The sequence below is a fragment of the Carcharhinus amblyrhynchos genome, chromosome 15, assembly GCF_965287045.1.
Source record: "Carcharhinus amblyrhynchos chromosome 15, sCarAmb.v2.hapA, whole genome shotgun sequence".
In the NCBI taxonomy this organism is placed as follows: domain Eukaryota; kingdom Metazoa; phylum Chordata; class Chondrichthyes; order Carcharhiniformes; family Carcharhinidae; genus Carcharhinus; species Carcharhinus amblyrhynchos.
The window spans coordinates 54112713-54140101 of record NC_137338.1 but is presented as its reverse complement, the minus strand read 5'-3'; the positions used below and the strand labels follow the sequence as shown (position 1 = coordinate 54140101).

General features: G+C 40.1%; 1 protein-coding gene across 1 annotated transcript; it reads right to left on the bottom strand.

Moving 5' to 3' along the window:
- Positions 1 to 275: 275 nt before the first annotated feature.
- prrg1 (proline rich Gla (G-carboxyglutamic acid) 1) lies at positions 276 to 26251 on the bottom strand. The gene is made up of 4 exons (XM_080203936.1): positions 26117 to 26251; positions 21209 to 21251; positions 9815 to 9975; positions 276 to 4534 (listed from the first exon to the last, which is right to left on the bottom strand). Exons 2-4 carry the CDS (start codon positions 21216 to 21218, stop codon positions 4013 to 4015), a joined length of 693 nt encoding a protein of 230 aa, XP_080060062.1. The 5' UTR covers positions 21219 to 21251; positions 26117 to 26251; the 3' UTR covers positions 276 to 4012.
- Positions 26252 to 27389: the final 1138 nt, after the last annotated feature.

The window sequence follows — 27389 nt, the reverse complement described above, 5'->3', positions numbered from 1 at the left end:
GAATGCTCATGGGCATTTTCAATAGCTGGTTATTTAAATTGATTATTGTGCAACACTTCTGAACAATATTTCCTCCAAGCGCTCAAAGTAATGAAACCAACCATGTGAAACTACTTTGTAAGAACAAAAGTGATACATTTTCTCCATTGACTGCATATTGGTTTATTTAAAAAATAAATTAAGCTGTTAGTCTTAAATATTTTGTTTCATTCCCCAAAGTAGCCTCTAGTATATGACAATAGTATGAAACAATAAAACGCCATTTGAAATAACGTGTAAAGTAAATTTATTTTTGCATTTTATAATAAAACAAAGTCTTTTCTACTCAATTCTTTCTTCTAAAAGGTTACAGAAGTAGTTCTGTACTATAAAATTAAGGCGATAAATACTTTTGATTCAGTGCTTGCTTCATGTATTAAAAAGCTTTTTTGTGAATTAGTGCATTAAAATATCACTGAAAAATGCCAATGAATTAGAAAATAAGCATGTTTAAAAAGTATAACTGGTTTCTTTTGAATTCAATATACAATGAAGAAATTAACAATAGAAATGTGATTCTGATTCCTTGGCAAGGTAAATTTAAACATATAGCTGTTTCTTTTAGTGCACATGAATTGTGAATCAGAACTCAAACACAAAAACATAGCAATGCATTCACACATTATTGAATAACCAATGTTATTCATTCCAGATTTTCAGCATTTACACAAGACCTAAATAAGCCAGGCTATACATAGTGGTGATTCTATCATCTGTAACACCTATTTCCATAAAATTGAAATTGAGGCAAGTGTACTTGGCAATGTTCAGTTAAGATAGTAATAGTGGCATTTGTCGCTATATTTTTGTCCTCATCCACCTCCAGAAAGAGATCTGTTAAATTGTGATTAATTGGTACTTCAACCTATCTTTGTTTAAAAAACACATACAACAGTCACCACTTTTGGGCATGGCATCTAAAGCTAATCAACAGCTTTTTTTAGGTTAAGTAATGCAATACAACCTACACAAGGCTGAAACTGTTTTCCAGGGAAGGAAAATCATAATAATTGTCCTACATTGTTTACATCCTTCATCTTTTGCACAGAGGATTAAAATAAACACTGCAATAGCAACAGGTAATACGCTTCCCAGCTGGGACAGTTACTTTTCACTCCAATTGAAGTTAGGCCCCAATACACAAACCGTATCGGAGTTTCTGGTGCTATTGAATGTTATAAATTTGTAAAGAAACTTAGATTACATACAGGATATTTCATACAAATTGGCTTTTTAAATTTTTTTTTAAACTCCTTTCTTAAAATTACAAAGCCAAAGCTCAGAGTGGACCGGGTGAACCCGAATTCATTCCTTGCTTGCTCCAAAAACCAAATTCAAATTCTAATTGAATCCAATTCATGGTCCCCACAAGAGACAAGCAAGATCCAAGCTGACAATATAAAGACATTCCACCCCATCCTGAGCTTGAACTTAGCCAAATGGCCGAGAAGTAAAACTCTATTGCTTCACACCCATGTGCAGTTTTAAATTACCATTTCCTGAGACGTTCAACTATAATGGCACTTTTTGTTGTGTATTACTTCCACAATTTATTAACATATACAACATAGCTAAACAGTTTAATATATATGAGATTTTTAAACTCACTCCCACACTTAGTTCCCTGAAGCTTATATGCCTGAAAATAAAATCAAAATACTTTGTTCTCTTGCGCCAAAAGTGCATACCATTACTAATATATCCAATGAATACATACCATGTTTTGCAAATAGGGACTAAAATTAACATGCATTTTAGTTGAACCTTTGAATTTTGAACATAGATAAATTCATTACTGTGTTTCTAATTATCTTGTCAGGACTTCAATTAAAAAAAAATCAGCTTCAACTTGTCCAAAATTTAGTTTAGGAAACCTCTCTGTACTTTCGACAATCAGTCTGGTAATCCATTTCTTGCAGATACGGGGAACTCCATTGTTTTTATGCTAGTGTTCAGAAAAGGGGGTCAAAACCTGATAAAGATAGACCAATTCTTTCCCTATTCATGTGTCATTTCCAAAGCTATTAATTTGTAGGATTTTTAAATAAACATTGTTAAATATAATTGTACTGAGAAATACCATGTCCATTGTTCAAAGTACAGTTTGTATAAGAAATTGTATAGTACTACATATCCATTATCGAATAAAGGACAAAACTATACAAGAAAATTCAGAGCAGAAAACAGAAAGATTGCTCAGATAAGCTGTTATTTGCTTACATCTAAATAGCTTCCTGCTTCAATTTCAACAGATAAATAAGTCTTCAAAAGTTGACCCACTCCCCCTCCCCCTCCCAATCAGCTGGATGAATGCCTGGTTTGGGACGTGTTATTTTCTTTGGTAGTGGGCGTGTAAAGGACACACATCTTTTATTGTCAGACCTAATTTAGCACACTGGAACTTTCCTTGGGTAACCCAAATCCTAATATTTACTCTGAAATACAGTAGAAGTGGGGATCACACTTTATCTTCATTAGCCATTACTAGAAACCCTACAGCACAGAAAGAGGCCGTTCAGCCCATCGAGTCTGCACCGACCACAATCCCACCCAGGCCCTACCGCTATATCCCTACATATTTACCCACTAATCCCTCTAATCTACGCATCTCAGGACACTAGAGGGCAATTTTAGCATGGCCAATCAACCTAATCCGCACATCTTTGGACTGTGGGAGGAAACTTGAGCACCAGGAGGAAACCCAGGCAGTCACGAAGAGAATGTGCAAACTCCACACATACAGTGAATCAAACCCAGGTCCCTGGAGCTGTGAAGCAGCAGTGCTAACCACTGTACTACCGTAGCTAATCTGACAGTTCAGAGCCAAGCCATTGTCTAAAGATTTGCAGAACTGAAAAGATCCTATTTGCTCTTTTGGCAGCGTTTCCAGTTGATTTCTAGCTTTGGATGAATGGTGAATAAAGTAAAAACCAAATAACAAAAGGTTCAATTCCATATTTTTTGTACATAAGATGTTTGCAAAGGAAAGAAAAATGATAAGTCAAGCAGTTATTAAATTTTTTTTGTTCAAGTAGGGCCTAAAATAAAAAAAAAAATTCTCTGATCCAGCACTTGTATCAACCAGACGCATATTAAAATAGAAAATGCCAGAGTGTTGGGCTGTAACTTCTTCAGCGTGGCAATCTGATATGCCCACTTACCAATGCCAAATTTCATTTGTGCTTGCCTCACCCAATCTTTGGCCAGATCCAGGCAGTACAACACTGAGGGCCAATGTCAGTGCAGGAGAGGAGAATGGAAGGAGACCAGGCCTCTGTTTGTTTAACTGTCCCATTTGAATCGATAGGGCAGTGGCAAGTGAATAGAATTGGGGTGGGGAGTGGTGGTGGAAGGGGAGGGGATGGTTCGACCTTAGGGGTGTAGGAGCTTAGACACCAGACCTTGGGGAAGAAAGAAAAAAATTGAGGGCCGGATTGGGTCTTTACAATAGTTATCCTGAAGTTAGAAGAGTTTTTAAATTTTTCTAACTTTAATCTGAGTAGCTGTTGGTGTAATGCTGGCAGAACCATCCAAGGTTTAAAATCCGATTTTCCAATGGCTCACTGTGCAGGATGATTGCACAAAGTTTGCGCTTCTGAGCGATTACCATGCAAAGCTCACCTGTAAAGATTAAAGAGAAGGATTTCCCAGGGTTTATTTGGAATACACCCCAATCTCACTCTGGGGAGCTCAGAGATAAACAGCATAATGTCTATGTGAGTGCACACTATTTAGTGTTATCCTCATTCACTGCCAAAAAAGATAGCAAATCCAAATCTTTTTTCCCTGGATCTAAATGAACCATATTTCTTTTTCCTGTAACTTAAATTGCATTTGTCATAATTTCAATTAATGAAACTCCACTGTAAAAACTGCATTAAACATCACAAAAAAGCTGGCTACTTGTACTATTATAAAAGTGTCAAATTGAATATTAACATAATTATAGATCTGTATTTTCTTTTACTTCTGTTCATCTAACATTCCCAGCAGCCTCACTAACATTATTTGCTGTGTTTGCAGGGATCACAATTTCTTCATACTTTGGAGGATCCTCACTGTGCTGCGTGTCATCATTAATTCTCACATCAGTGACCTGGCCAATAGCCTCATCATAGGTTGGAGGTAGATCTGAAGTTAAGTGTATAGGCGCTCCTACAGGGAGTCCATTCCCATGTGGATAATCAGCAATCAGAGCCTCTGGTTGCTGCATATGTAATCTATCAAATGAACTGACAGGATGCTCGTTGTAACCAAACACAACCACTGATACATTTCTGGGAGATTGATCTGCCTGCTGTTGCGACTGGGCATAAGCATTCCGCCTGAGATTTGCCTTTCTCACCTGGCACCTCCAGATAGCAAAGAGTATAATAATAATCATAAGAAGTCCTGCCATTAGAGGAGCAACAAGGTAGACTGATTCCATATTGACACCAGAGCTACTTTCTTGGTTTTCATTTTGTTCCTTTATGTAGTTTGTCCAGAATTCATTCTGAAAAGAGAAAAAAAAATCAAACTGACTCACATCATTTTTAGCATTGCTCGAATTAAATAATCTTCCTACGCCAGATTCTGTAAATCTGCAGACATTAGCAGAAATGTAACTGGAACAAATTTCATTTTAACCTCTAACAACTGGCATCGGATTACAAGTCCCTAAGAAGACGGAGCAATTCAAATTAGGAATAACTTGCAGGAGTTCCTTTTGTAAAAAGGAAAGAATGCAATTAAACAGCAAGTACTTCCTGCATTTCAGACAGAATTGTTGAACCAAATTTTATTTTTCCAATAGCTGGTTGCACTGAGCCCTTGAGCAGTGTACGGGACAGGCTACACATGATGAAAAATCTGTACAAGATAGAAAACAATGGCAGTATTTTCTATGATGGGGATGAAGCAAGACATCGACATCAACAAATTAGAGAGATTGATTGGTAAAGGCTTGCATCCAATAATGTGTTGTTGCCTAAAACAATGCCAGATAGCAATGAATTTCTAGTTGCAGATCGCAGAATGTAACTAAGTCAATATGACGATGCTTGGGAAAAAATTCTGAATAACTGAAAAGTAAACCATAATGATGCAAATTTTCCTCAACAGAAAGAGAGGATAGCAAAGTGAATGAAGAATAAAAAGATAGTCTGAAAAACCCTTGCAAAGTTGTTACCCCTCATGAGATGAGAATAATTTATTTTCATATACACACCGACTGAGATTGAAGAAACTAAATAGTCCAACAGGAATGCTTGGGCCACAACTCCATTGACAAGAATAACGTGATCAATGGTAAGGCTCGATTTAAAAATTATATAAAATCAGATTCATGATTAAAGTATTGAAATCTAAACAGAACAGCCTGATCAATGACAAATAATATATAAAGTCAAGTTTTATTCTTGTGTTCTTACTGATTCTCTAACCCAGAATCAAAATAATCAACTTCAAAAAGTTAGTCCAGGGCATTTTAACTTGCAGCATCACTGTTGGCAGCGGTTTGGTGCAGATTTGGTCAACATTTACATGTTACTGGCAGGGGGCAATGGAAACACTAAATGGCGAAAGAACCTTACATTTTTCGTGCCATACAACATTAATGGACAAGTAATAATAAATTCCTGATTTTTTTTGTAAGAATCAGCAAAATAAAAATTGGATCCACATAAAAAATGTGCAGGAACAAAACTTATTGCAGGGGGGAAGCTTTATCCTGCTTGCAATTCTCAGCAGGGGAACCAGTCTGTGGCAGGTTATCAAAAAAAGATGCTTATAATCATAAAAACTGTAGCCATTTCACTTTTGAGTTCACTGCTTTGGGAACCCAATCAATGGCTCATAACAGACCAGACACTTACCCTCAGCTCAAGATGCCAAATGGGAAACTTGTAAAGAGGTCACATGGGATATCAGGTAATTTGACCAAGTAGATTCAAAATTGGCTCAGTTGTTGGAGACAAAGGGTGATGACATAAGGTTGCTTTAGTGACTGGAAGACTGTGTCCAGTGGTATACTGTAGGGAACTGTGTTGGGTCCCCTATTATTCATTGTTCATATAAATGACATAAATGGCTACATGGGGTTATGATTAGTAAATGTGCAGTTGGGACAGATTGGCTGGGTGGTTAACAGTGAAGCTGTGTACCTAAGGCTACAAGAAAATGTAGGTAAGTGAACCAAAGACCCCAAGCTCTCCTGCAACCAACAGAAACTACATCCCCAGGGGAACCAGAGCAGTCCAGACATCTTGAGACTGGGCAGCCTATTCCCCCCCCGCTTCAACATAACCTTCACCTGACCCGGATAAACACAGCTACTACTGCTTAATCTGCTCAACAACGCCCTGAAATATGGGCCAACAAGCCAAGAATACTCACATCACTCCTATACATTAAACAAAACAAACTATCTTTTCTCCAGGTACCACAAAAGTGCCTTTTTATGTCCCACTATCAATGAGAGTCGATCCATTTCCCAGAGAAACTCCAACAACTAGTTAATATGCCTACATCAATTTCTGAGCCAAAGAAACAACCACTGCTGCTACCCACGCAGCTAAACCAAAATAGGAGTTCAACTTAACAAGGCTAGACAAATAAGGAGAAACCAAAGAGCATTACTTGAATTACCAAAAGAAAGGGCAGAAGAATTAAGAATTTTTAATGTAAAAGATTAGTATATGGAATATATTTCTGGCAAGAAATAATAATGGAACCAAAATGAAAATTTAAATCTTTTGAGAAAAGAATTCAAAAAAAGGTACTCAGTGAAGCCAAAAGAGAAAATGCTTAAAAATCTCGGCAGGTCTGGTAGCACCTGTAAGGAGAGAAAAGAGCTGATGTCTCAAATCCTGACGATCCTTTGTCAAAGCTGAAAGGCAGAAAAAGTGGGTGATATTTATACCATGGGGTGAGGAAATGAAAGATGAGTCAGCCACAAAAAACACTAAACGCATCTTCCCTTCACTCCATGTCAGCATTCCGTAGAGACCGTTCCCTCCGGGATAACCTAGTATATTCCTCCATTATACCCAAACTTCTCTCCCATTACCCATGTCACTTTCCCATGCAATCACAGAAGGTGTAACATCTGCCCCTTTACCTCTTCCATGCTTACCATCCAAGGTCCAAAACACTCATTTCAGGTTAAGCAGCATTTCACTTGCACCTCTTTCAATTTGGTCTATTGTGCTTGCTGCTCCCAATTTGGTTTTTTTCTACATCAGAGAGGCCAAACAGACTGGGTGATCGCTCTGCTGAGCGGCTTCGGTCTGTATGCAATCAGGACCCTGACCTTCCGGTTGCTTACCATTTTAACATACGATCCTGCTCCCACGCCCACGTGTCTGTCCTTGGCTTGCTGCAACATTCCAGTGAAGCTCAACACAAACTGGAGGAACAGCATCTTATCTTCCGGCTCGGCATGTTACAGCCTTCCGGTCTCAACATCGAATTCAACAACTTCAGATGATTAGCTCTACCCCACCTCAATCCCCTTGTTTTCATTTTATTTAATTTTTAACTGTTCTCTACCTTTTATTTCTTTATTTTTCTTCCTATCCTCCCCAACTCTTTCCTTCTTTCTCTAAATCTTATCCCTCTCCCACATCCTCACCTGTCACAGTTTACCCTCTTGATTTCAGCTTCTCTGCTGTTTGGCCATTCACACCCTTTATTCTCTCTATGGACTGCCATTAGCAGTCTTTTCCCCTGGTTTCTGTAGCTATGACTCATATTTCATTACTTCATCCTGCCGTATAAGTATCTCCCACTTTCAATAACTTTTAGCTTTGACAAAGAGTCATCTGGATTCGAAATGTCAACTCTTTTTTCTCCTTACAGATGCTGCCAGACATGTTGACATTTCCCAGCATTCTCTCTTTTGGTTTCAGGCTCCAGCATCCACAGTGATTGCTTTTATCTAGGTACTAGGCGAGTTTCTCTTCAGGGCTATCACAAGCACCATCTGTGCTTCAAAGATAATCTCTACACCATAACTCTGCCTGTAACACTATTTTCTGCATCCTCTCCTTTCCTTCTTCTCTATGTACTCTATGAACTGTATGCTTTGTCTGTATAGCAAGCAAGAAACATTATATCCCAATACATATGACACTAATAAATCAAATCAAAACCTTGCAACCAGCACATAACAATCAGACGTGCTCAGGGCCAAAAATAACTTCAGATGATTTAAGCTCAAGCTCTTCCCTTGTGCGATCTAGACCATGGTCTTGAAACCTTAACTCTAGCAAAGCACAGAGAACTCCAGTAGAGGTGGCCAAATTGGTGCTATTCTTCAGAATCACACAGAAACTGCGAATGAACTGCTCAGTAGTTTGGTTTGGAGATTCTTAAAATGTGGAAAGAATTGCCATGTATTTCAGCTGACCAAGTAAATTGTGCAATAACGAAAACCTAATGACAATTATTTCTTGCGCTCACTCCACTGTTCATTGTACACTTTTTAATACCACTGCTTACTGGAATCTAATCACTACCTTCTCTGTCAGCCTCTATCACTTCTGGAACATGCTCTATAATCCTGCTCCTCATGCGTATCAGATTCTCTGCCCAAAGCAAATCACAACTGCACCATCCTAGAATCACACACTATTCTCGACAGAAGGAATTTGTATAGTGTCACTAATCTCTCCTCAAAACAAAGGCCCTATCTGAATGCTGGAGCTCAGCAACTGTCAAAAGGATATTGTAGTATACCATATCTCGCATATCATTTCTCGTTTCCATGTTCTGCGGGAGGGGATGTTGATCTAAAATGTATTTATTAACTTCACAACCTTGAGATATCCTTTACAAATCAAACTGCAGCTGATGTTAAAGATACACTCTCTCCCAAAATAATCAGTTGACCTGCTCACTGCCAAACTAGCAATTTTACCCTTGTGAACAAGGAATTTGCTTACTGGAAAAATAATACATTTTAAAAAACATAACAAGCGTTGCGTTGGCAACAATCTAAAATGAAATCCATCTGAAATTAAATGCATAGTTAAACTGCTCAATAAAGCAGTTTTATGATGAATGAGTAATGACAATTAGCATTTAAAGCACAAGCCTACAACATTTTTCACCCAGAAACAAATATTTAAATTCAATCTTCAGTAACGAAGGGATATTGAAGCTGGTCATTGGAAATTTTCTGTAAAAATTTATCGCAACATCAGCATTAAAAAAGCTCTAAAGCTACAACAATCATGCAGGAATATCCTTAAATGCATTACCATCTGTTTCCCCCTCCCCATATTGTTTGTTAATCATTCTGCCCTGAAACAACCAGACTGTAGAATTTATTTATTCTTCCATGCATGTGAGCATTGCTAACTGGACTAGCACTTATTACCCCTGCCTAATTATTCTACAACACAGGAAGTCAATCAGCATAATTTGCCTGTGTCAGCGCCTAGGAAGAGCTCCCATTCCTCCCATCTACTCTTTCTACTTAGCCCTGCAAATTTTATCCTTAAGTATTTATCCAATTCCTTTTTGAAAAGGTATTTTTGCATTTACTTCCACTACACTTTCAGGTAATGCATTCCAGATCATTATTCGCCTGCGTATTTTTTTTCCCTCACATTACCACTGGTTCTTACTATGAATTACGGCGAGTTCAGGCATTTGGTACTCACAACAGCTTACACATTGCCAAAAATCTGCATCATCTGCTGTCAAAAAGGGTTACATTCAAACCTACATGTGAAAGGTAGCATATCAATCCAAATATCATCTAACAGAGTCCTGGAATATTTCAACTTACTGTCCTTTCATCATTTTCAAAAGCTTCTCTAGCTTCTTCATAAGTACAAACTTCCTCTCGACATTCACGTTCTATGTTGCCACTCCGTATCTCTTCCAAGAAGGTATTTTTTCTTCGAAATCTTCTCAGGACAGAGTTGGCTTCACCTTGTGTCAGGAACACTAAAACAAAATGGCTTGAGTTTAAAAGAAACTTAATTTTTTCTTCTTTACGCATTTAGCAATGTAAAACGTATCACAAACTCATTGTGTTATTCCAAATCAAAAACAAATGTTAGAAGTTGCACAAAATTTTAAAGCTTTGGTTTCTTGACCAACAAAATCCAATACATATGGCATTCTTCATCTGATTTATTTACGTCCAGTTTACTTTTGCTGAATCCAGATGTAGCACAAAACCTCAAAACCAAATTCATTTGTGTTGCAATTTTCCTGGTTAGATTACCAGCATGCCAAAACATTTGTCATAACTGCCCAAATTTGGCAGTGTGATGACATGTGCCCATTTGAAAATACTGTTTGTTACTGCAATTCTTATCAAATGCTGGAACAGAGGTTATTGTTGATCACATACCACTAGTGGCTGATTGGAACTGACTTTGTTCCACTGGAAATTTAAGCAACTTTAAATTAAAACTTCTTTTTTAAAACCAGCATGCTTCACAATGGCTTAGAGTGTAAGGCAGTCACTTTCCAAAGCACCCGGTATGGTCTGGGTCACTCTTTATCAACAGATTTCTACACTAGGTGTAAAAGCTGCGGATCTTTCACAAGATAGTGGATAAATATCCAACTCCACAAAGTTTCATATTTAGAAAACCTCCTGTGGCTTTGTTCACTGTTCTGTTGAAATACGGAAAAGGAGGATCAACACATGCCTCTAGCAAAAGGTTAAAAAAAGTTAAAAATTTTGGTCAATACAATGGCTGGAATTTTACCACCTCACAGAATGGAAATCTCTGTTGGCCTTGGGCAGGATTTTATGATCTCATCCAAGCGAAGTCGTAAAAATCCCGCCCAATGACTTTTGGAAAACAGAAGTATTTCCTTTACATGTAGGAACTAGATGAACAGCGTAGGGGGATAATTAAGTCTTTACATACAAGCAATAATTTTCATACTGTGTAATCAAAAGGTGCAGCAATCACAGGCTGAATTTTCACACAGCCAAATTTTACATGTACATACATTATAGTGAGCTGGCTGGCGGATCTTAGGAATATTTCAAAGGCACAAAAAATGAAGCATTTTTCCTTTCAATGTTTTTTGTTAAAGAGAAGGACAAATGTTTTTATAATGCCCTGCAGTTTCTCTTGGAGCAAACTTACACAAGCTGCGTGGTGGAGAAGGGAGGGTGGGGGAAACAGTTACCTATACCAAGAGGTCCCTCTGCTCCTGCGTTCCCTTATTTCAGATTGTCTCTTCTTGTTCTTCTGACCAAAAATAAATCACATCTAGTTTCTCCACATTGAGTTTCCACCCATACCAGCAACTTGTCTCTGTCCTTTTGAAGCTTTGCACCAACATCATCCAAGTTCACAATGTTTCCTTGTTTCATTTCATTGACTAACTTTTGTACCCTGTACAGCAAGGTGTAGGCTATTAATATACTAGGATAAACAAAGGTCCCAACACTGATCGCTGGGGAACTCCAACGCAAACTTTCCTCCAGCTTCAGAATCATCCACTACATGTTTCCTATCATTCTAACTTTGCTCAAGTCTGTGGTGAAGCAGTGGTTTTGGCAGTTCATGTACACCACAGTAACTTTGTTGCCTTCATTAACCCTCTGTTACCTCATGAAAAAATTCCAACAAGTTAAAACAAATTTCCCTGAAGAAATCCACTCTGATTAACACGTTTGTCTGTTTGACAATTAATTTTGTCCCAGATTACTGTTTCAAGAAGTTTCCTACCCATTGACTAGTCTGTAATTGGTGGGATAGTCTTTACTCCCTTTTTTGAATAAGTGTGTAACATTTGCAATTCTCCCGCGCCACCCCAGAGTCCAAAAAGACTGCAAAACTATGGCTTGCATCCTCAATTTTAACTCACTTCCACTAATATCCTTGGATGCAGCTCACCTAGCCTAGTACCTTTTAAAAATTCAAGTACAGAATGTCTGTCCAATCCTTCTCATCAGATTAAAGCCCATTTAAAATGACCTCTTTCACCTTGGTAGCAGCTTCTTGCTTGGTAAACTCAGATGCAAACCATTCATTTAATACTTCAGATTTATTCTGGCTCCAATACCCATTTGGTTCCCAATAGCTCCACTACTCCTTTTACCATCCTTTTATGATTTATATGCCTTTAGAGGGCTTTGGGTTTCTCTTTTAGGTTGCCTGTCAGTCTCCTTTCAAGCCCCCTTGTTGCTTGTCTGTATTGCTTTTTCACCAACCTGATTGTTCTATATTCAGCCTGTTTCTCAATTATTTTCTCTACCTGACATCTGTCGTAAGCAAAACATCTTAAGCTCTTTTTGTCAACCAAAAAGCTCTGGATTTGTTTACTCTACCTTTCTCTTTCAAGGAGTATATTTCAACTGCGGCCAAACTCTCTCTCTCTCTTTTTGAGGTAGCCTATTGTTCAGCTGCCTTTCTTCGTGCCAATATTTAACACCACTTTGTTTGGTCCAAATCTGTTCTTACAAAAATTGAAATTGGCTTTCCAACAATTAATTATTGTTACCTGGATTCTTCTTTGTCCTCTTTCATAGTCAGCCTGAAATTATATAATGATCACTGTCCTCTAAATGTTCTCTAACAGATCCACGTAGCCTTCCTCATTCCCAGGAACCAGTTTTAGCAGTACCTCTTTCCTTGTTGAACTGAAAAGTTATTGCTGTGGAAAATTCTCCTGGATACACTCAAAACTGTTGATTTCAGCCTTTTACAGTACTATTATCTCAGTCTATAGTTAGATAATTAAAACCTTCCATTATAGCTACTCTATCTTTTTTTGCAACTCTCTAATTTCCTTGCAAGTTCAGCTACATCCTTCCAGAGTCTAGTTCGCGGAGGGCTACACCGAGCAATACATAAGAACATAAGAAATAGGAGCAGGAGTAGGCCATCTAGCCCTTCGAGCCTGCCCCGCCATTCAATAAGATCATGGCTGATCTGTCGTGGCTCAGTTCCACTTTCCCGCCCTCTCCCCATAACCCTTAATCCCCTCTGTTATCAAGAACCCATCAACCCGCTTCTTAAAAATATTTAGCGAGGCAGCCTCCACCACTTCAACGGGCAGAGAATTCCAGAGATTCACCACCCTTTGAATGAAGAAGTTCCTCCTCAACTCCGTTCTAAACCGCCTCCCCTTTATCTTGAGGCTGTGCCCCCTAGTCCTACTGTCTTTTTTGAGCGGGAAGAGTCTCCCCACCTCTATCCTATCCATCCCATTCATCATCTTATACGTCTCAATGAGATCTCCCCTCATTCTTCTAAACTCTAACGAGTACAAGCCTAGTTTATTCAGCCTCTCCTCATAGCTCAATCCCCTCAACTCCGGTATCAGCCTAGTAAACCTCCTCTGCACTCCAAAATATCCTTGCGCAGGTGCGGCGCCCAAAACTGCACACAGTACTCCAGCTGCGGCCTCACCAATGCCCTATACAGCTGCAGCAAGACCTCCCTACTTTTATATTCAATCCCCCTTGCTATGAAGGCCAGCATCCCATTCGCCTTCCTGACCACCTGCTGCACCTGCAAGCTGGGTTTTTGCGACTCATGCACAAGGACCCCGAGGTCCCTCTGCACCGTCGCCTGCTGCAGTTTTTCGCCACGTAAGTAATAGTCCTTCCTACCATTCTTCCTACCAAAGTGGACCACCTCACACTTGCCAACATTAAATTCCATTTGCCATTTCCTGGCCCATTCGCCCAGCCTATCTAGATCCTTCTGCAGACTCTCCACACCCTCCGCACAATTTGCCTTTCCCCCAATCTTGGTGTCATCAGCAAATTTTGACACCCTGCACTCGGTTCCCTCCTCCAGATCATCTATATAAATGGTAAATAGCTGAGGCCCCAGCACCGACCCCTGGGGCACCCCACTAGTCACCAACCGCCAATCCAAATAGCACCCACTGACCCCCACTCTCTGCCTCCTATTTGACAACCAATCCTCTATCCACGCTAACACCCTACCCCCAACTCCATGTCCCCTGACCTTCTGCAATAACCTCTTGTGAGGTACCTTGTCAAACGCCTTCTGAAAATCCAGAAAGACCACATCCACCGGCTCTCCTCTATCCACTGCCCTAGACACATCCTCATAGAACTCCAGTAAATTTGTCAGACACGACTTCCCTTTAATGAAACCGTGTTGCGTCTGCCCTATCAAGCAATTCCCTTCAAGATGCCTCGCAATTTCCTCCTTAATGACGGATTCTAACATTTTACCTACCACAGACGTTAAACTAACCGGCCTATAATTCCCTGCCTTTTGCCTGGCACCCTTCTTAAACAACGGCGTAACATTAGCCGTTTTCCAATCTTCCGGCACTTCCCCGGAATCCAGCGACGTCTGGAAAATAACCACCAAGGCATCCACTATAACCTCCGCCATTTCTTTCAGAACCCTCGGATGCATTCCATCCGGTCCTGGGGACTTGTCCACAATCAGCCCCTCCAGTCTGTCGAGCACCACCTCTCTAGTAACAGTAATGTCATTAAGACCCTCCAGTCCTACCACCTTTCCATCGCTAACACCCGGCAAATTATTCACGTCCTCCTCCGTGAAGACAGAAACAAAAAAGTTATTCAAGAGCTTAGCCATATCCCCATCCCCTACCACTAGCTCCCCTTTCTCATCCTCTAAAGGACCAACGTTCACCCTAGCCAGCCTCTTCCTTTTTATATAATTATAAAAACTCTTGCTATCCTTTTTTATATTAAGTGCTAGCCCAGCTTCATAGCTTCTCCTACCCTCCTTTATCAACTTCTTTGTCAATCTTTGTTGACATTTAAACCTTTCCCAATCCTCTTCTCGCCCACTGCTCTTAGCTACTCTAAATTCCTCCGCTTTTAATTTAACACTTTCCTTCACCTCCTTTGTTATCCACGGCTTATTACCTCTCCTCTTACTGTCCTTTTTGACCATCGGAATAAATTTCTGCTGAGCACCAAGAAAGATCTCCTTAAAGATCCTCCACTGCTCCTCAGCAGGCCTACCTTCCAACGCGCTCCCCCAGTCCACATTCGCCAATTCTTCTCTCATCCTACCGTACTCCCCTCTATTCAAACAAAGGACGCGTGTCCGGGAACCCACTTTCTCCTCCTCCATCTGCAACAGAAACTCCACCATGCAATGATCACTCTCTCCAAGAGGATCCTTCACCGCAAGGTCCCTAATTCTACCCGCCTCATTACATAGCACCAGATCCAAGATAGCTCGCTCCCTCGTCGGCTCCAACACACACTGTTCAAGGAAATTATTCCGGCAGTATTCCAAGAACTCCTCCTCGAGCCCACCTCGTCCAACATGGGTCGACCAATCAACATGCAGATTGAAATCTCCCATAACTACTGCCGTCCCATTCCTGCACGCCGCACTTATTTGCGCGTTAACAGCCCGCCCCACCTCCAGATCATTATTTGGGGGCCTATAGATGACACCCACCAGCGTCTTCCTCCCTTTGCTGTTCCTAATCTCCACCCACAACGATTCCACTTTCTGCTCTTTGGCTCCGATATCATCCCTTGCTACCACCTTGATACTATCCTTAATCAGCAGAGCTACGCCACCCCCTCTTTCCTCCTGCCTATCCTTCCTAAACACTTGATAGCCCTGTACATTCATCTCCCAGTCCCTGTCACCTTGCAGCCACGTCTCTGTAATGGCCACCAGATCGTATCCATTTGTGTCGATCTGCGCCACCAGCTCATCCACTTTATTCCGAATGCTTCGTGCATTCAGATAAAGCGCTTTCATCCCAGCCTTCACCTGGACCCTATTTGCCGTAACGCCACCAATTGGGACATCCTCGGCCTCTTCCCTTACCTGTACCCTATCCTTAACTTTAGACCTCGTAGCGTCACCTACCCTCGCACCCTCCCCCCCCCCAATTAGTTTAAAGCCCTGTCTACAGTCCTCTTTACTCAATTCGCCAACACTCTGGTCCCAGCACGGTTCAGACCAACCCCATCCCGCCCGAACAAGTCCCACCTACCCCAATACTGGTGCCAATGCCCCATAAATTCGAACCCATTCCTCCCACACCAATCCCTGAGCCACCCATTCACTTCCTTTATCCTGTCATCCCTACGCCCGTCTGCACTCAGTTCAGGCAGTAGCCCAGAGACGACCACCTTGTCGGTTCTACTTTTTAATTCCATTCCCAGCTTCTCATACTCCCTCCCCAGATCACCTTTTTTTTTGTTCCTTAACTCTAGCCACATAGATTCTGTCCCTACATCCTCGGGGACATTCTCTTCCTCCAGTACTGCCAAACCTCCCATTTTTTCCCCACCATTTCTTATCTTTCCTGAACACCTTGCATCCAAGAATATTGAACACCCATATCTGCCTTTTCTCGAGCCAGGTCTCTGTTCTCAGGAGGGACAGGAAGTGAACATGGGGGTGGTGAGAAAGAAAGAGGAGAAGCGTTCACCTGAGTAAAACAGTTGATGTGGGGTCAACTCTAGGTTAACTGCTCTTGGTATTTTCATTTCATACATTTTCAATGATGAATGGGTGGGATCAAAGTTTTATGCTATTAATATTACTCATTAGTATTTTAACATCCTATTCACTTTAATTAAATCAGTCCATTTAAAGCTTCTTTGGAATTATAATTGCATACCATTGCTGGACATCTGAAACTATCTACTACTTAGGAAGTTGCACTTCAATACCAGTAGTAAGAGGACAAAAGGCTCTTCAAATATCGAACTGTGTCTTCACATACACTTTACTATGAAATATTTTTGCATATCAATGATGTTTTTCCTGCATCCCACAGGGTAGCTTGAACTCATTTAACCCATTAACTTCCTACGAATACAGTTTTTTGCCTTCAGATTTGTGAAACATCAGATTGTGTTCCCTTTAACACTTCCAAAAGGTTTATTTTAATGTTAATGAAAAGCAAAATCAAATTCTTCACAAAATGTGAAAGACCTGCTGTGTATTTCTGGTTTTTGTTTCAGAGTACATTTTAAAAAAATTCTCCCTTGTCCAATCTAGGTTTCCAACTACTCTCAAATGGATTGGATAAATGCAGGATTAGGACAAACAGATACAAGAAATGAATGCCTAAACAAATGTGGAATTTGAGGTTTACAACACATGCAACAAGCTTTGTACAGTAAGATGATCAACTTCTCATACTCAAATATTTTATTGGAGATACTACATTAATAAATTTACACCAAAATTGGGGTCAGTAGGCCTACGCCCAGGAATGGATTACAAACTTTTATGCATGCAAACTATATCACACATGCATATAGAAGTGCAAAGTATCAAGTGACACAAGTGTTATAGATTGCTGTGGCATTTCAGATGCTCAGGGATGTTAAGCATTGCAGAAGAACTAGAACTTCCTGTTGCGATATATCTCGTTTTCAATTTAGACTACATCCATGTGGAACAGAACTACTCTGGGTATTTTTCAGACTGATATATAGTTACAAAAAAAAGAATAAAGAACTGAAGTGAAACCATTATGAATTCTCTTGTCATCTGCCTGCAGACATTTCAAAAATAGTGTCAGGATATAACATTAAAATCCATAAAAAATGCCTCTTGTAACAAAAATATTGATTTGTTGGGCTGAAGCCATTGTTTGAGCTTTTAAGTACACCACAACAATATTTCAATGACTGAAAACAGAAGCTGCTAAGATGGTCAAACATTTGCATAACTGCACCCTACAAATTTCAAAGCTATTATAATAGTGTCAAGGTGTCTCTAAGATTGCCTCTGGTCCATTCTTCAAGGAATGTGAATGGCCCATCTCCTGATCCATTCACAAAATATACAGAAAACAGCTATTTGTATTCTGCCGGGTCTAGAACAAATCATTAGATTCACTCAGGATAATGAGCTCTGGCTGAGAAGGAATTCTTTCAGCCATAATTTAATCATGCCTAAACCATGGACTTGAAATTAAGTTATGACCATGTTTGTGTAACTGTTCAGTAGGTGAGAAGGGGTATTTTGATGAAACAACTAACACTGTTTAAAAAACAGTTTCTGTTGCCAGTCAGAAAAATGAGATTCCAAGGAGTTGCTGAGTGGGCACTCTCTTTCCATCAATCCTGCAAGATCTAACTGTGTTGTTTGATCAGTTATGCATTACAGGCAGCATCTAAAAATCAACTTGGCAGTTACTGACTCTAGGAACCAAATATAAATCATGCATCAACAGCTTTAAATTGTCTCATTACAAAATTCAGAGAGACTTGAGTATAGTCTTAAACTAAAGCATCAATCCACCAAATCCATGTTTAACAAACAATTTTTGGACTTTTAACTATTTAATCCATCCTCCCACTTTGCAACTTGTGTGTGTCTATGTATGTGACTTCACAAATGCATATGATGTGCAAGAGTTGGAGTGTTTTTTCATTTTTTAAAAAATTTAGATTGGGTATCAAACACCATAAATACTATTCCCTTCTTTTAAACAGTATACAAGAAAATGAGTCTGTACCTTTAATAGTCACAGTACTTAAACAGTGAAACACTCATGGAATTGGCAAGCATGCTCTTTTTAAAAACTTGTTGCCTCAAACAAGGAATGAGAAAAGGGAGGAAACATTTTCTCATTTCTCACCTGACTCATCTTCAAACTCAGGACAACTTACAAATGCACTTAGCCCATGTTGTCCCAGTCAAATTAAAAATGTTTAAACATAAGAGTGTATGATCTCCAAATAGAACATCCCTACTAATCTTCGACAGAACAAATAGTAGAAGCAATTCACAGGAATTTCGATATATTAAGCAAAATTTAATTAATTAATGCTAATACGTTACATCTTGTGCGTAGAAATCCTTGATTCAGACCAAATTTGCCTCTATTTCGTCGGTGACGTTCAATACAGAAACATCTCCACTCAAAATTCACAAGTTTGTAACTTCAAACCTGGTTCTGAGGGACTTGCTTTTCAGGTCTTGTCAATTGTGAACTGCATTTGTAGCCAGCTTTATTATTATTTTGTTACAGAATGAAGACACTTTCAACAAAAACACTCCCCAGAAGTTATATTACTCAAAGCCTGGAAACTACTTATGTGAATATATATCTTGACCTCCTGCATTCATTGTTGGACTGCAGTCAGGGTCATGAAATCCCTACAGTGCAGAAGGAGTCCATTTGACCCACGGAGCTTGCACCAAACACAATCCCATGCAGCCCCTATCCCCGTAGCCCCATGTATGTATCCTGATAAGTGTCAGGGGGGACCAAGGAGCAATTTACCATGGCCAATCAACCTAACCTGCACATCTTCGGGCTGTGGAAGGAAACCGGAGCACCCGGAGGAAACCCATGCAGACAGGAGGAGAATGCACCAACTACACACAGATAGTGACCCAAGCTGGGAATCGAACCCAGGTTCTGGTGCTATGAGGCAGCAGTGCTAACCACTCTGATACTTGGCATATTAGGGCAGCACAGTGGCAGTCTACTACTCACCAGTAAGAAACATACTCTCACAATTTGGGTCCAAAGTGTGAATGACCCAAATTGCGCAGAACTCAGTCAGTACAGGAAACTTTGGAGGGAGCAAGGGAGAGAATGTGCACAGAAGCCATGGCCCCAATTCACAGCAATAGCTGCTGTGTTCTGATAAGAATTTAGAAGTCCCCAAGCTTCTCTGTATGTACGTGAATATGCAAGCATGTAAAGGGAAGGGGGTGAGAGGAGAGGGTAGAGAATACAATTATCAGTTGCATAGTTACCCAGAAGTTAGACTATAATTCTTAGAGACAAAAATACGTAGAAAATAGGAGCAGGAGTAGGCCAATCAGTCCTCCGAACCAGATTCACAATTCAATATTATCACAGCTGACTCTATCTAAATGCCATACTTCCATGCTTTGCCCATGTGCTTAATGCTTTAAGAGTCAAGATATCTCCTTCTTAACACATCAGTAACTTGACTTAGCCTGCACTTTGGTCTGACACTGCCTGGATAAATACTCAGGTAAGCAAGTCAGAACGTAGGGTTCCAGGGAATTGCCCATCAGAAGTTCAAACTTCCCTTGCAATTCCCACAGAATCATTATGTTTCAAAAAGTTAAACAATCAATTTTCACCTGGGGGTGGGGTACAAAGAATAACATTTGGGCTCTGACAATCCAGAAGATCTAGGCCAATCTATCTAATTTATGTGAACCAGAAGGCATAACACCAAAAACTTTGTTTTGCCTCAGCACAATCACCAAGACTTGGTAAAATGCAGACAGCACTTCTGTTTCCCTGTAATCTCTCTCAGCTTTAAACAATGTTCTATCAGTCAGGAATGAATTTAAACATTTTCTTCCCGCCTTGAACCAAGTCCCAAGATTTCTTTATTAACAATTTATTATTTGCTGAAGAAGTTAACTCACTCGAATCACAGAAGCAATTAAGTCTATTACAAATAAATTCAAAATGGAAAACAAAGAGGAAAATATTTTGTTTAATTTTCAGCTGCCTATAGCTTACTGCGTTTTCACTCAAGTCGAGTCAAATCCGCCGTGTGGTGGGGCAAAATATTCAACTGCTGACCAGAAATACATATGATGTGGATATGCCGGCGTTGGACTGGGGTAAACACAGTAAAAAGTCTGACAACACCAGGTTTAAGTCCAACCGATTTATTTTATAGTACACTCACTAGCTTTCGGGGTTAGTCCCTTCGTCAGGTGAATGGAGACAGGTTAAAGAGATGTGTATTGTCTCCAGACAGTACAGTAAGTGAGGTTTTGCAAACCCAGGCAAGTCACGGGGGTTACAGATAGTGCGACATGATCTTGGGTTCATGTCGCACATCTCTTTAACCTGTGATCAGTGCTCCTTCCACTCACATTGTCGGCCACTTTAAGACTTGAACAGCAGGTTAGGTGTAAAGATTCTCATTCTAATCAGTAATCTGTAAACTGTCTGTGCTTTATATGCTCTGTCTGAGGCCAGAACACTCCATTCACCTGACCAAGGGACTAACCCGAAAGCTAGTGAGTGTACTATCAAATAAATCGGTTGGACTTAAAACTGGTGTTGTCAGACTTTTTACTACAGAAATACATATGCAGAACTAATGAAAATTTATAACATATAATTTATGCATTAGCCAAAACTGGAAACTTGCTCAGACATTAGTTGAATTCCATCAATTTAGGATTTTAAAAAATGTTTGGCAAATTTAAATATTCAGACGCAATCTAAATGAATCAATACTTACCACTCTGCATGGCTTCTCTTTGGAATGCGAAAATTCAGTAAGTCTGAAAAGCAGAATACAAGTATAGTTTATCTCTGTACAATAAAGCAGTGTGGTTTAGAATTAATCACTGAAACAAGGAAGGACTGGTACACACTAACATTTGAGTAGTTTCTACTATTATGGAAATTGGTCAAAGTACTGCAAACTGACAATGTGCTCTTCTGCTCCTCTCTCATCCCACTGTGGCTCATACCATCAACAATGCCAAAGCAGGCCTACTGTATATTTTCCCTTGACCATATGCAGGGCCTTCAGACATTTGGAACATTCTCCGCAAATCACTTTATTTCCACAAAATCTTCCTCTCTTAAGCCCCAACTGCCAAAATGCTTTGTAACATTTTGTTACCTTTTTAGTGCAAGTTGTCATTTACACCATGCCCACTTTTTTGTGCCCATGGGTTTAAAATAAAAAGCTTTAGAGGACGAATAACTGGAGTAGTATGTGATGGATCATGGCAATTCCAAATTTATCCTTCTTTTTGCACACAGGTTCAGTGGAATGAAATTCTGCCTCTCCCAAGAGAAATTTAACGTTATCGCTCATGCAAACAGTGTTAAAATTAACCACTTAGTCCTTTTACAAATACCTATATGTTAAAATCAAACATGTTTTTCAAATAAAACTTATGTCCTAAAGAACAGCAAGTCCAAACATGCCACATAGAGATTTTTCCTCAATGGAGGCAGTTTTCTTTCCCTGTGAAATAATTCATGAGTCAATTTTTAAAGAAGTTGATACAGTCATTTTAAACTAAAGAAAGGGAGCTACAATCATAAGAAGGCAGAGATCAATCATCTTGATTTGATGATGGTACTGCTAAGTAGAATGGTTTTTCAAAAAAAAAACCAGAGGCACTTTGTCCTCAAGAAGATGATGAATGGGATGGATAGGATAGAGGTGGAGAGACTCTTCCCGCTCAAAAAAGACAGTAGGACTAGGGGGCACAGCCTCAAGATAAAGGGGAGGCCGTTTAGAACGGAGTTGAGGAGGAACTTCTTCACTCAAAGGGTGGTGAATCTCTGGAATTCTCTGCCCGTTGAAGTGGTGGAGGCTGCCTCGCTAAATATTTTTAAGAAGCGGGTTGATGGGTTCTTGATAAGAGAGGGGATTAAGGGTTATGGGGAGAGGGCGGGAAAGTGGAACTGAGCCACAACAGATCAGCCATGATCTTATTGAATGGCGGGGCAGGCTCGAAGGGCTAGATGGCCTACTCCTGCTCCTATTTCTTATGTTCTTATGTTCTTATGTTCTTAATTTCTGCACCTAGTTCTTTTTGTCTCGATAAATTTAGCCTTGTTCATCTGTCTTTAATCACCCCTCCAGATCTACACAAAAACCAGACTGTCATGCAAATTAAAAAATGGAATTAAGATTGCAGTTGGACAGGATTTCACAGCTGTAGACAATGTCCAAATTAAAAACATCAGTTTCATTAGAACAGTGCTCCAAGTCCGAGCATGCTGTAATTGGAAGGTACCCATAGTGGTTTGAACATAGCATTCATTCCTGGAAGGAGTGGTTGAAGTAACAGAGGGATGAACAGGTTGAATAAAATAATAGGACACATAAATGGGGGTTAGAACAGTTGTTACCAACCTTTGTTATGTCACCTATTTTAAACTAAACTGCCTTTTAGCAAGAACTCTCTAAAACCTAAAAATAGGTCAAGCCACCATTTAACGCAATTTTCATTGATCTAAACATGTTTGCAATGAAATCCTCATCAGTTGCTTGTTATATACCTTTATTGAAAAATGTACACAGGTTAAAAAACTTTTTTTTTATAAATGTGTGTGTGCATTTCTCATTGTGAAAGTTGATAAATGATGGAAACACTGGGGCAGCATCTTACTGATCATGTGGACAGAGTCGCTTGATCTAAGGAAAAATTGGCTGCAGGACAACTCACAAGTCTTACTCCAATGACAAGTGTTCCTTCCTTTTATTTCTTTTAAAACAGGAGCCAGTGTTGAGAATGCCAATTTGTACAAGTAGATTGTGGGGAGTAAGAGTACAGCTTTTGCGTGATCCAGAAATCAATGGATATTCTTGTTCTGCAAGCAACCAAAACATGTTCCCAAGTGAGATATTTATTGAATAAATTAATAAACTTAGCACAAGTACTGTCATATATTGATTTAAAGCCTGAAGTGATAATTTAGAGCTTCCACATGTATGCGTGGTTTTCTAACTGTTCTAAATTTGACAGAAACAAAAGCATCTGTGGACCTGTTGGGGATGAGAGGAGATAGAAGGGAAGGCAAGAAACATTTTTTTGCTTCAAATATTTTGGAAAAAGATAGTTGGAAATAAAATACTGTCCTATGCAGGAACTGAGTGTCAGGATCTAACATGCCCAGGTCTGGTGTGCAAATGACATACCAGTCTTATTATAACTTCAAGAAATCACAAAACATGTCACAAGGAATGAATGGCTTCAAGTGTAATCACTTGAGTAGACAAAACAGAGCCAATTTGCACATAGCAAGGTCCCCTAAACAACAAATGAGATAATTAATGATTCGTTTTTTGAAATGCTGAGGGGAAATGGTAAGTTAGATCCTTACCCAGAAAGTTCCTTGCACATCCTCAGTAGTGTTATTGGATTTTTTGCAAGTTTTAACAGTTCTTTCAAAAGACCTCATGGAAAAACAGCACTCCCTTACTACTCTACTGCAGTTATAGAATCACAAGCGCATAAAAGGACTGGAAGAGACCTCAGCAATCAAAGTGATGCAATGTAGATAACTGTATAGGAACAGTTTTAAACCGCAAACCCAGATTCCACTCTGGATTGCATTATGACTATTTAGACTAAGTTCTCAGCACAGTTCCGGATGGATTTGAAACCAGCTTAAAAACATGAAAAAGCAGTGCAATAACTTTCTGCAGCACCTAACTAACCAAAAACAAATATTATTTCATTTGCACATTGAAGATTCGTAGACATAGATGAAATGTGCCAGTCATCAGCATGCCAATTCCTCAGAGTAAAAAGTAAATAACTAGTGAATGTTTTACAAATATTTCCAGAGAGGGTACTTTAGCATTTATCAATGGGCAAAATGCCAGATAGTTCCCAGTTTGACAAGGAAAGTGACACAATCAAACTTCCAAAGAGAATGAAGGTGCATTGATAAACTAGAGTCAACCTAACCTTTGGATCAAGTAGTTAATGTTACAGATGACATATTTAATAGTTCAGACAAAAAATTATACATTGAAACTAAACCAATTAACAACTCATCCACACGTCCAGCTGGAAGGAATTCAAATCATAAGATTTGTTATTTCAATATATAAAGTTTAAATATCCATACTTTGTGTCCCATACAAGTTGCTTTTACATAGTCAAATCTTTTTGTCATATATTTTAAGGAGTATCTAATATTTTGGAAATAGGTGTGGTTCCAAATTGATGCACTCAACAGCTTAATACTTGGGGAGTCTTGACTAAAGACGAGGTAACAAAGAATCTCAAACCATTGATATCAATGTGTTCTTAAAAATTAAACATAAGTATTTATTGTGTCATGCTTGACCTTTATGTGCTTGGGTGGCATGGCGGCCCAGTGGTTAGCACCGCTGTTTCACAGCAGCACGAATCTGGGTTCAATTCCTGACTTGCATCATGTCTGTACAGAGTCAGCATGTTTTCCCTATGTACATGTGGGTGCTCTGGTTTCCTCCTACAGTCTGAAAGATGTGCTGATTAGATGGATTGGCCGTACTAAATTCTCCCTCAGTGTACCCGAACAGGCACCAGAGTGTGCGGCTAGGGGATTTTCACAGTAACTTCTTTGCAGCCTTAATGTAAGCCTACTAGTAAATAAACTTTAAAACAATTTACTTCTTCAACCAAGCGTTAAGGAGGATCATAAAAAGGAGAGTGAGGTAAAGAGGGATTAAGCTGGGGTTAATTTCAAAGCTTTAGGGCCAAGGCACTTGGCGGTACAGTCATTAATGTTGTTGCATTGGGGGGAGTAATGCAAACAATATGGACAACGAGTGATCAGACACGTCAGAGCTGGAAACATGAAATTCTCAAGAGGGCTGTCAGCCTCAGAGATCAAGCAGGGTGGAAGGTCTAGGGAGTGAAAGCCTGACAACACACGGACACGCACCATTAGGATACGAGTAACAGACTTGTGTGTGAATAAACAGTTTAGGATCGTTGGAAGAGTTCTGGAACTGACAAAGGCATGGGTGAGGTTTTCAGCAAACACGCAGTTGCAGACACAAAGCCGGCCTCCTATCCCAAAGTCGAAGCAAAATTCAACAGAAAAACAACGTGTATTTAACGAAGCAAAAAAAGTGTTCCAAGGCACTGACTACACGGTGAACAGAGGGAGTAGCGGAACGATTACATCAGTTTTTAGGCTCAGCCGCGGTAATCCACATGTAGAATCAATCCTAACACGCATTGTTTCAGGTCACTTTAACATAGCTGCTGCCTCTGTTATTAAATACCAACACTGCACACGCAATAAAATAAAACCCACTTCATGCTCAGAAACCGCTCCAACTTTGCTCCAACAATACAGATCGCTAAATCCGCCCTTAGTAAACATATTGCTTTGGGCAAGTCGTTGCTTTCCGCTTAAAGAGAAACATGCCTTAACACCAAAGAAACAGAAATCTAATATTTCACAGCACATGGTTCCTGCAGCGATTAACCCGCCCAGCTGCCTAATCCCAAGCGGAGACAAAGGGGTTCCTTGCATTGATGGAACTCACACGATCGAGCCGGAATTACCGAGCAACAGCCTGGGCAAACACAGGGAAAAAGGAGGGGGACACTCGTCCCAGTCAGCAGCTCTGTACCGTGTGCTGCCTTACTCAGCTAGCTCTATATAAACTTACAGATTCAATTGTCAGCATAAGAATGGCAAACTCTTCCTCCTCCGCTCTCTCACGCTGAAATATGCCCCAAAAGACAGTTCCAGAAAACTTACTGCACTTTACTCCCGCTCCCAACTCTGCCCCCACCTCCTGGAGTTTCCGTCAGCGAACATGCGCACAGCCAGCCCTCTGCTCTGTCACAAGCTCAGTCTCCAATATCCAGCGAAAGTCCCGTTAAAGGAGTAGGCTGCGCATTTTCACTGTCTCGCTTTTGCTTTTACGCCATGCACAGTGGCAGTAGTGTGTGCACCATCTACAAGATGCACTGCAGCAACTCACCAAGGCTCCTTAAGACAGCACCTTTCAAACGCTACCACCGGCAAGGACAAGGGCAGCAGACACATGGGAGCACCACCACCTGGAAGTTCACTCGCCATCCTGACTTGGAAATATATATTGCCGTTCTTTCACTATGGCTCCATTAATATCCTGGAACTCCCTCCCAGACAGCACTGTGGTGTACCTACACCTCATGGACTACAGCAGTTCAAAAAGGCAGCTCACCACTACCTTCTCAAGGGCAATAAGGGATGGGTAATGCTGGCTAAGCAAGTGAAGCCCACACACCCCATGAAGGAAAACATAGGGCTGGAAAATTGGGTGAACTGGGGAGCTCTTTCAGGAGTCGGTGCACACCTGATGGACTCAATGGCCTCCTTCTGTGCTGTAAAATTCTATGATTCTATGAGTAACAAAAATTATTTTGATATATGTTATGCTGATAAAACACCACCCCATGTGCTTACAAGAAAAGGTTTGTGATCTTACTCATTCTTTTTTGATTGTAGATCTCACTTGTAACATTAAACAGTAACGTTGCTTCATATATTTTATACATATAAATAAGAGTATGGGATTTAGTCACATTTACTGTGATGTTCTTTTTCAAGCTTTCTTTATTCATTTACAGGAAGTGGGCATCATTGGCAAGAGCAGCATTTATTACTCATCCCTGCAGGATTCTTAGCCTTTGACCTCCTCTGGCAGTCACTGTGTTTATTCAACTAGTCCAGTTCAGTTTCTGGTCAATGGTAACTCCCAGGATGTTGAAAGCAGGGGACTCAGTGATGGTAATGCCATTGAATGTGAAGGAATGATTGTTACATCCTCTCTTGTTGGAGATGGTGATTGCCTGGCACTTGTGTAGCATGAATGTTCTTTGTCACTTGTCACCCCAAGCCTGGATATTGTCCAGGTCGTGCTATATTTGGTCATGGACTGCTTCAGCATCTGA

What these genes read in the sequence shown, in the direction of transcription:
- prrg1 (XM_080203936.1), bottom strand. An exon ending in TTGAAAATGATGAAAGGACA is followed by an intron (nt 4,535 to 9,814) that starts GTAAGTTGAAAT and finishes TTCTCTTTTCAG; the next exon opens with AATGAATTCTGGACAAACTA.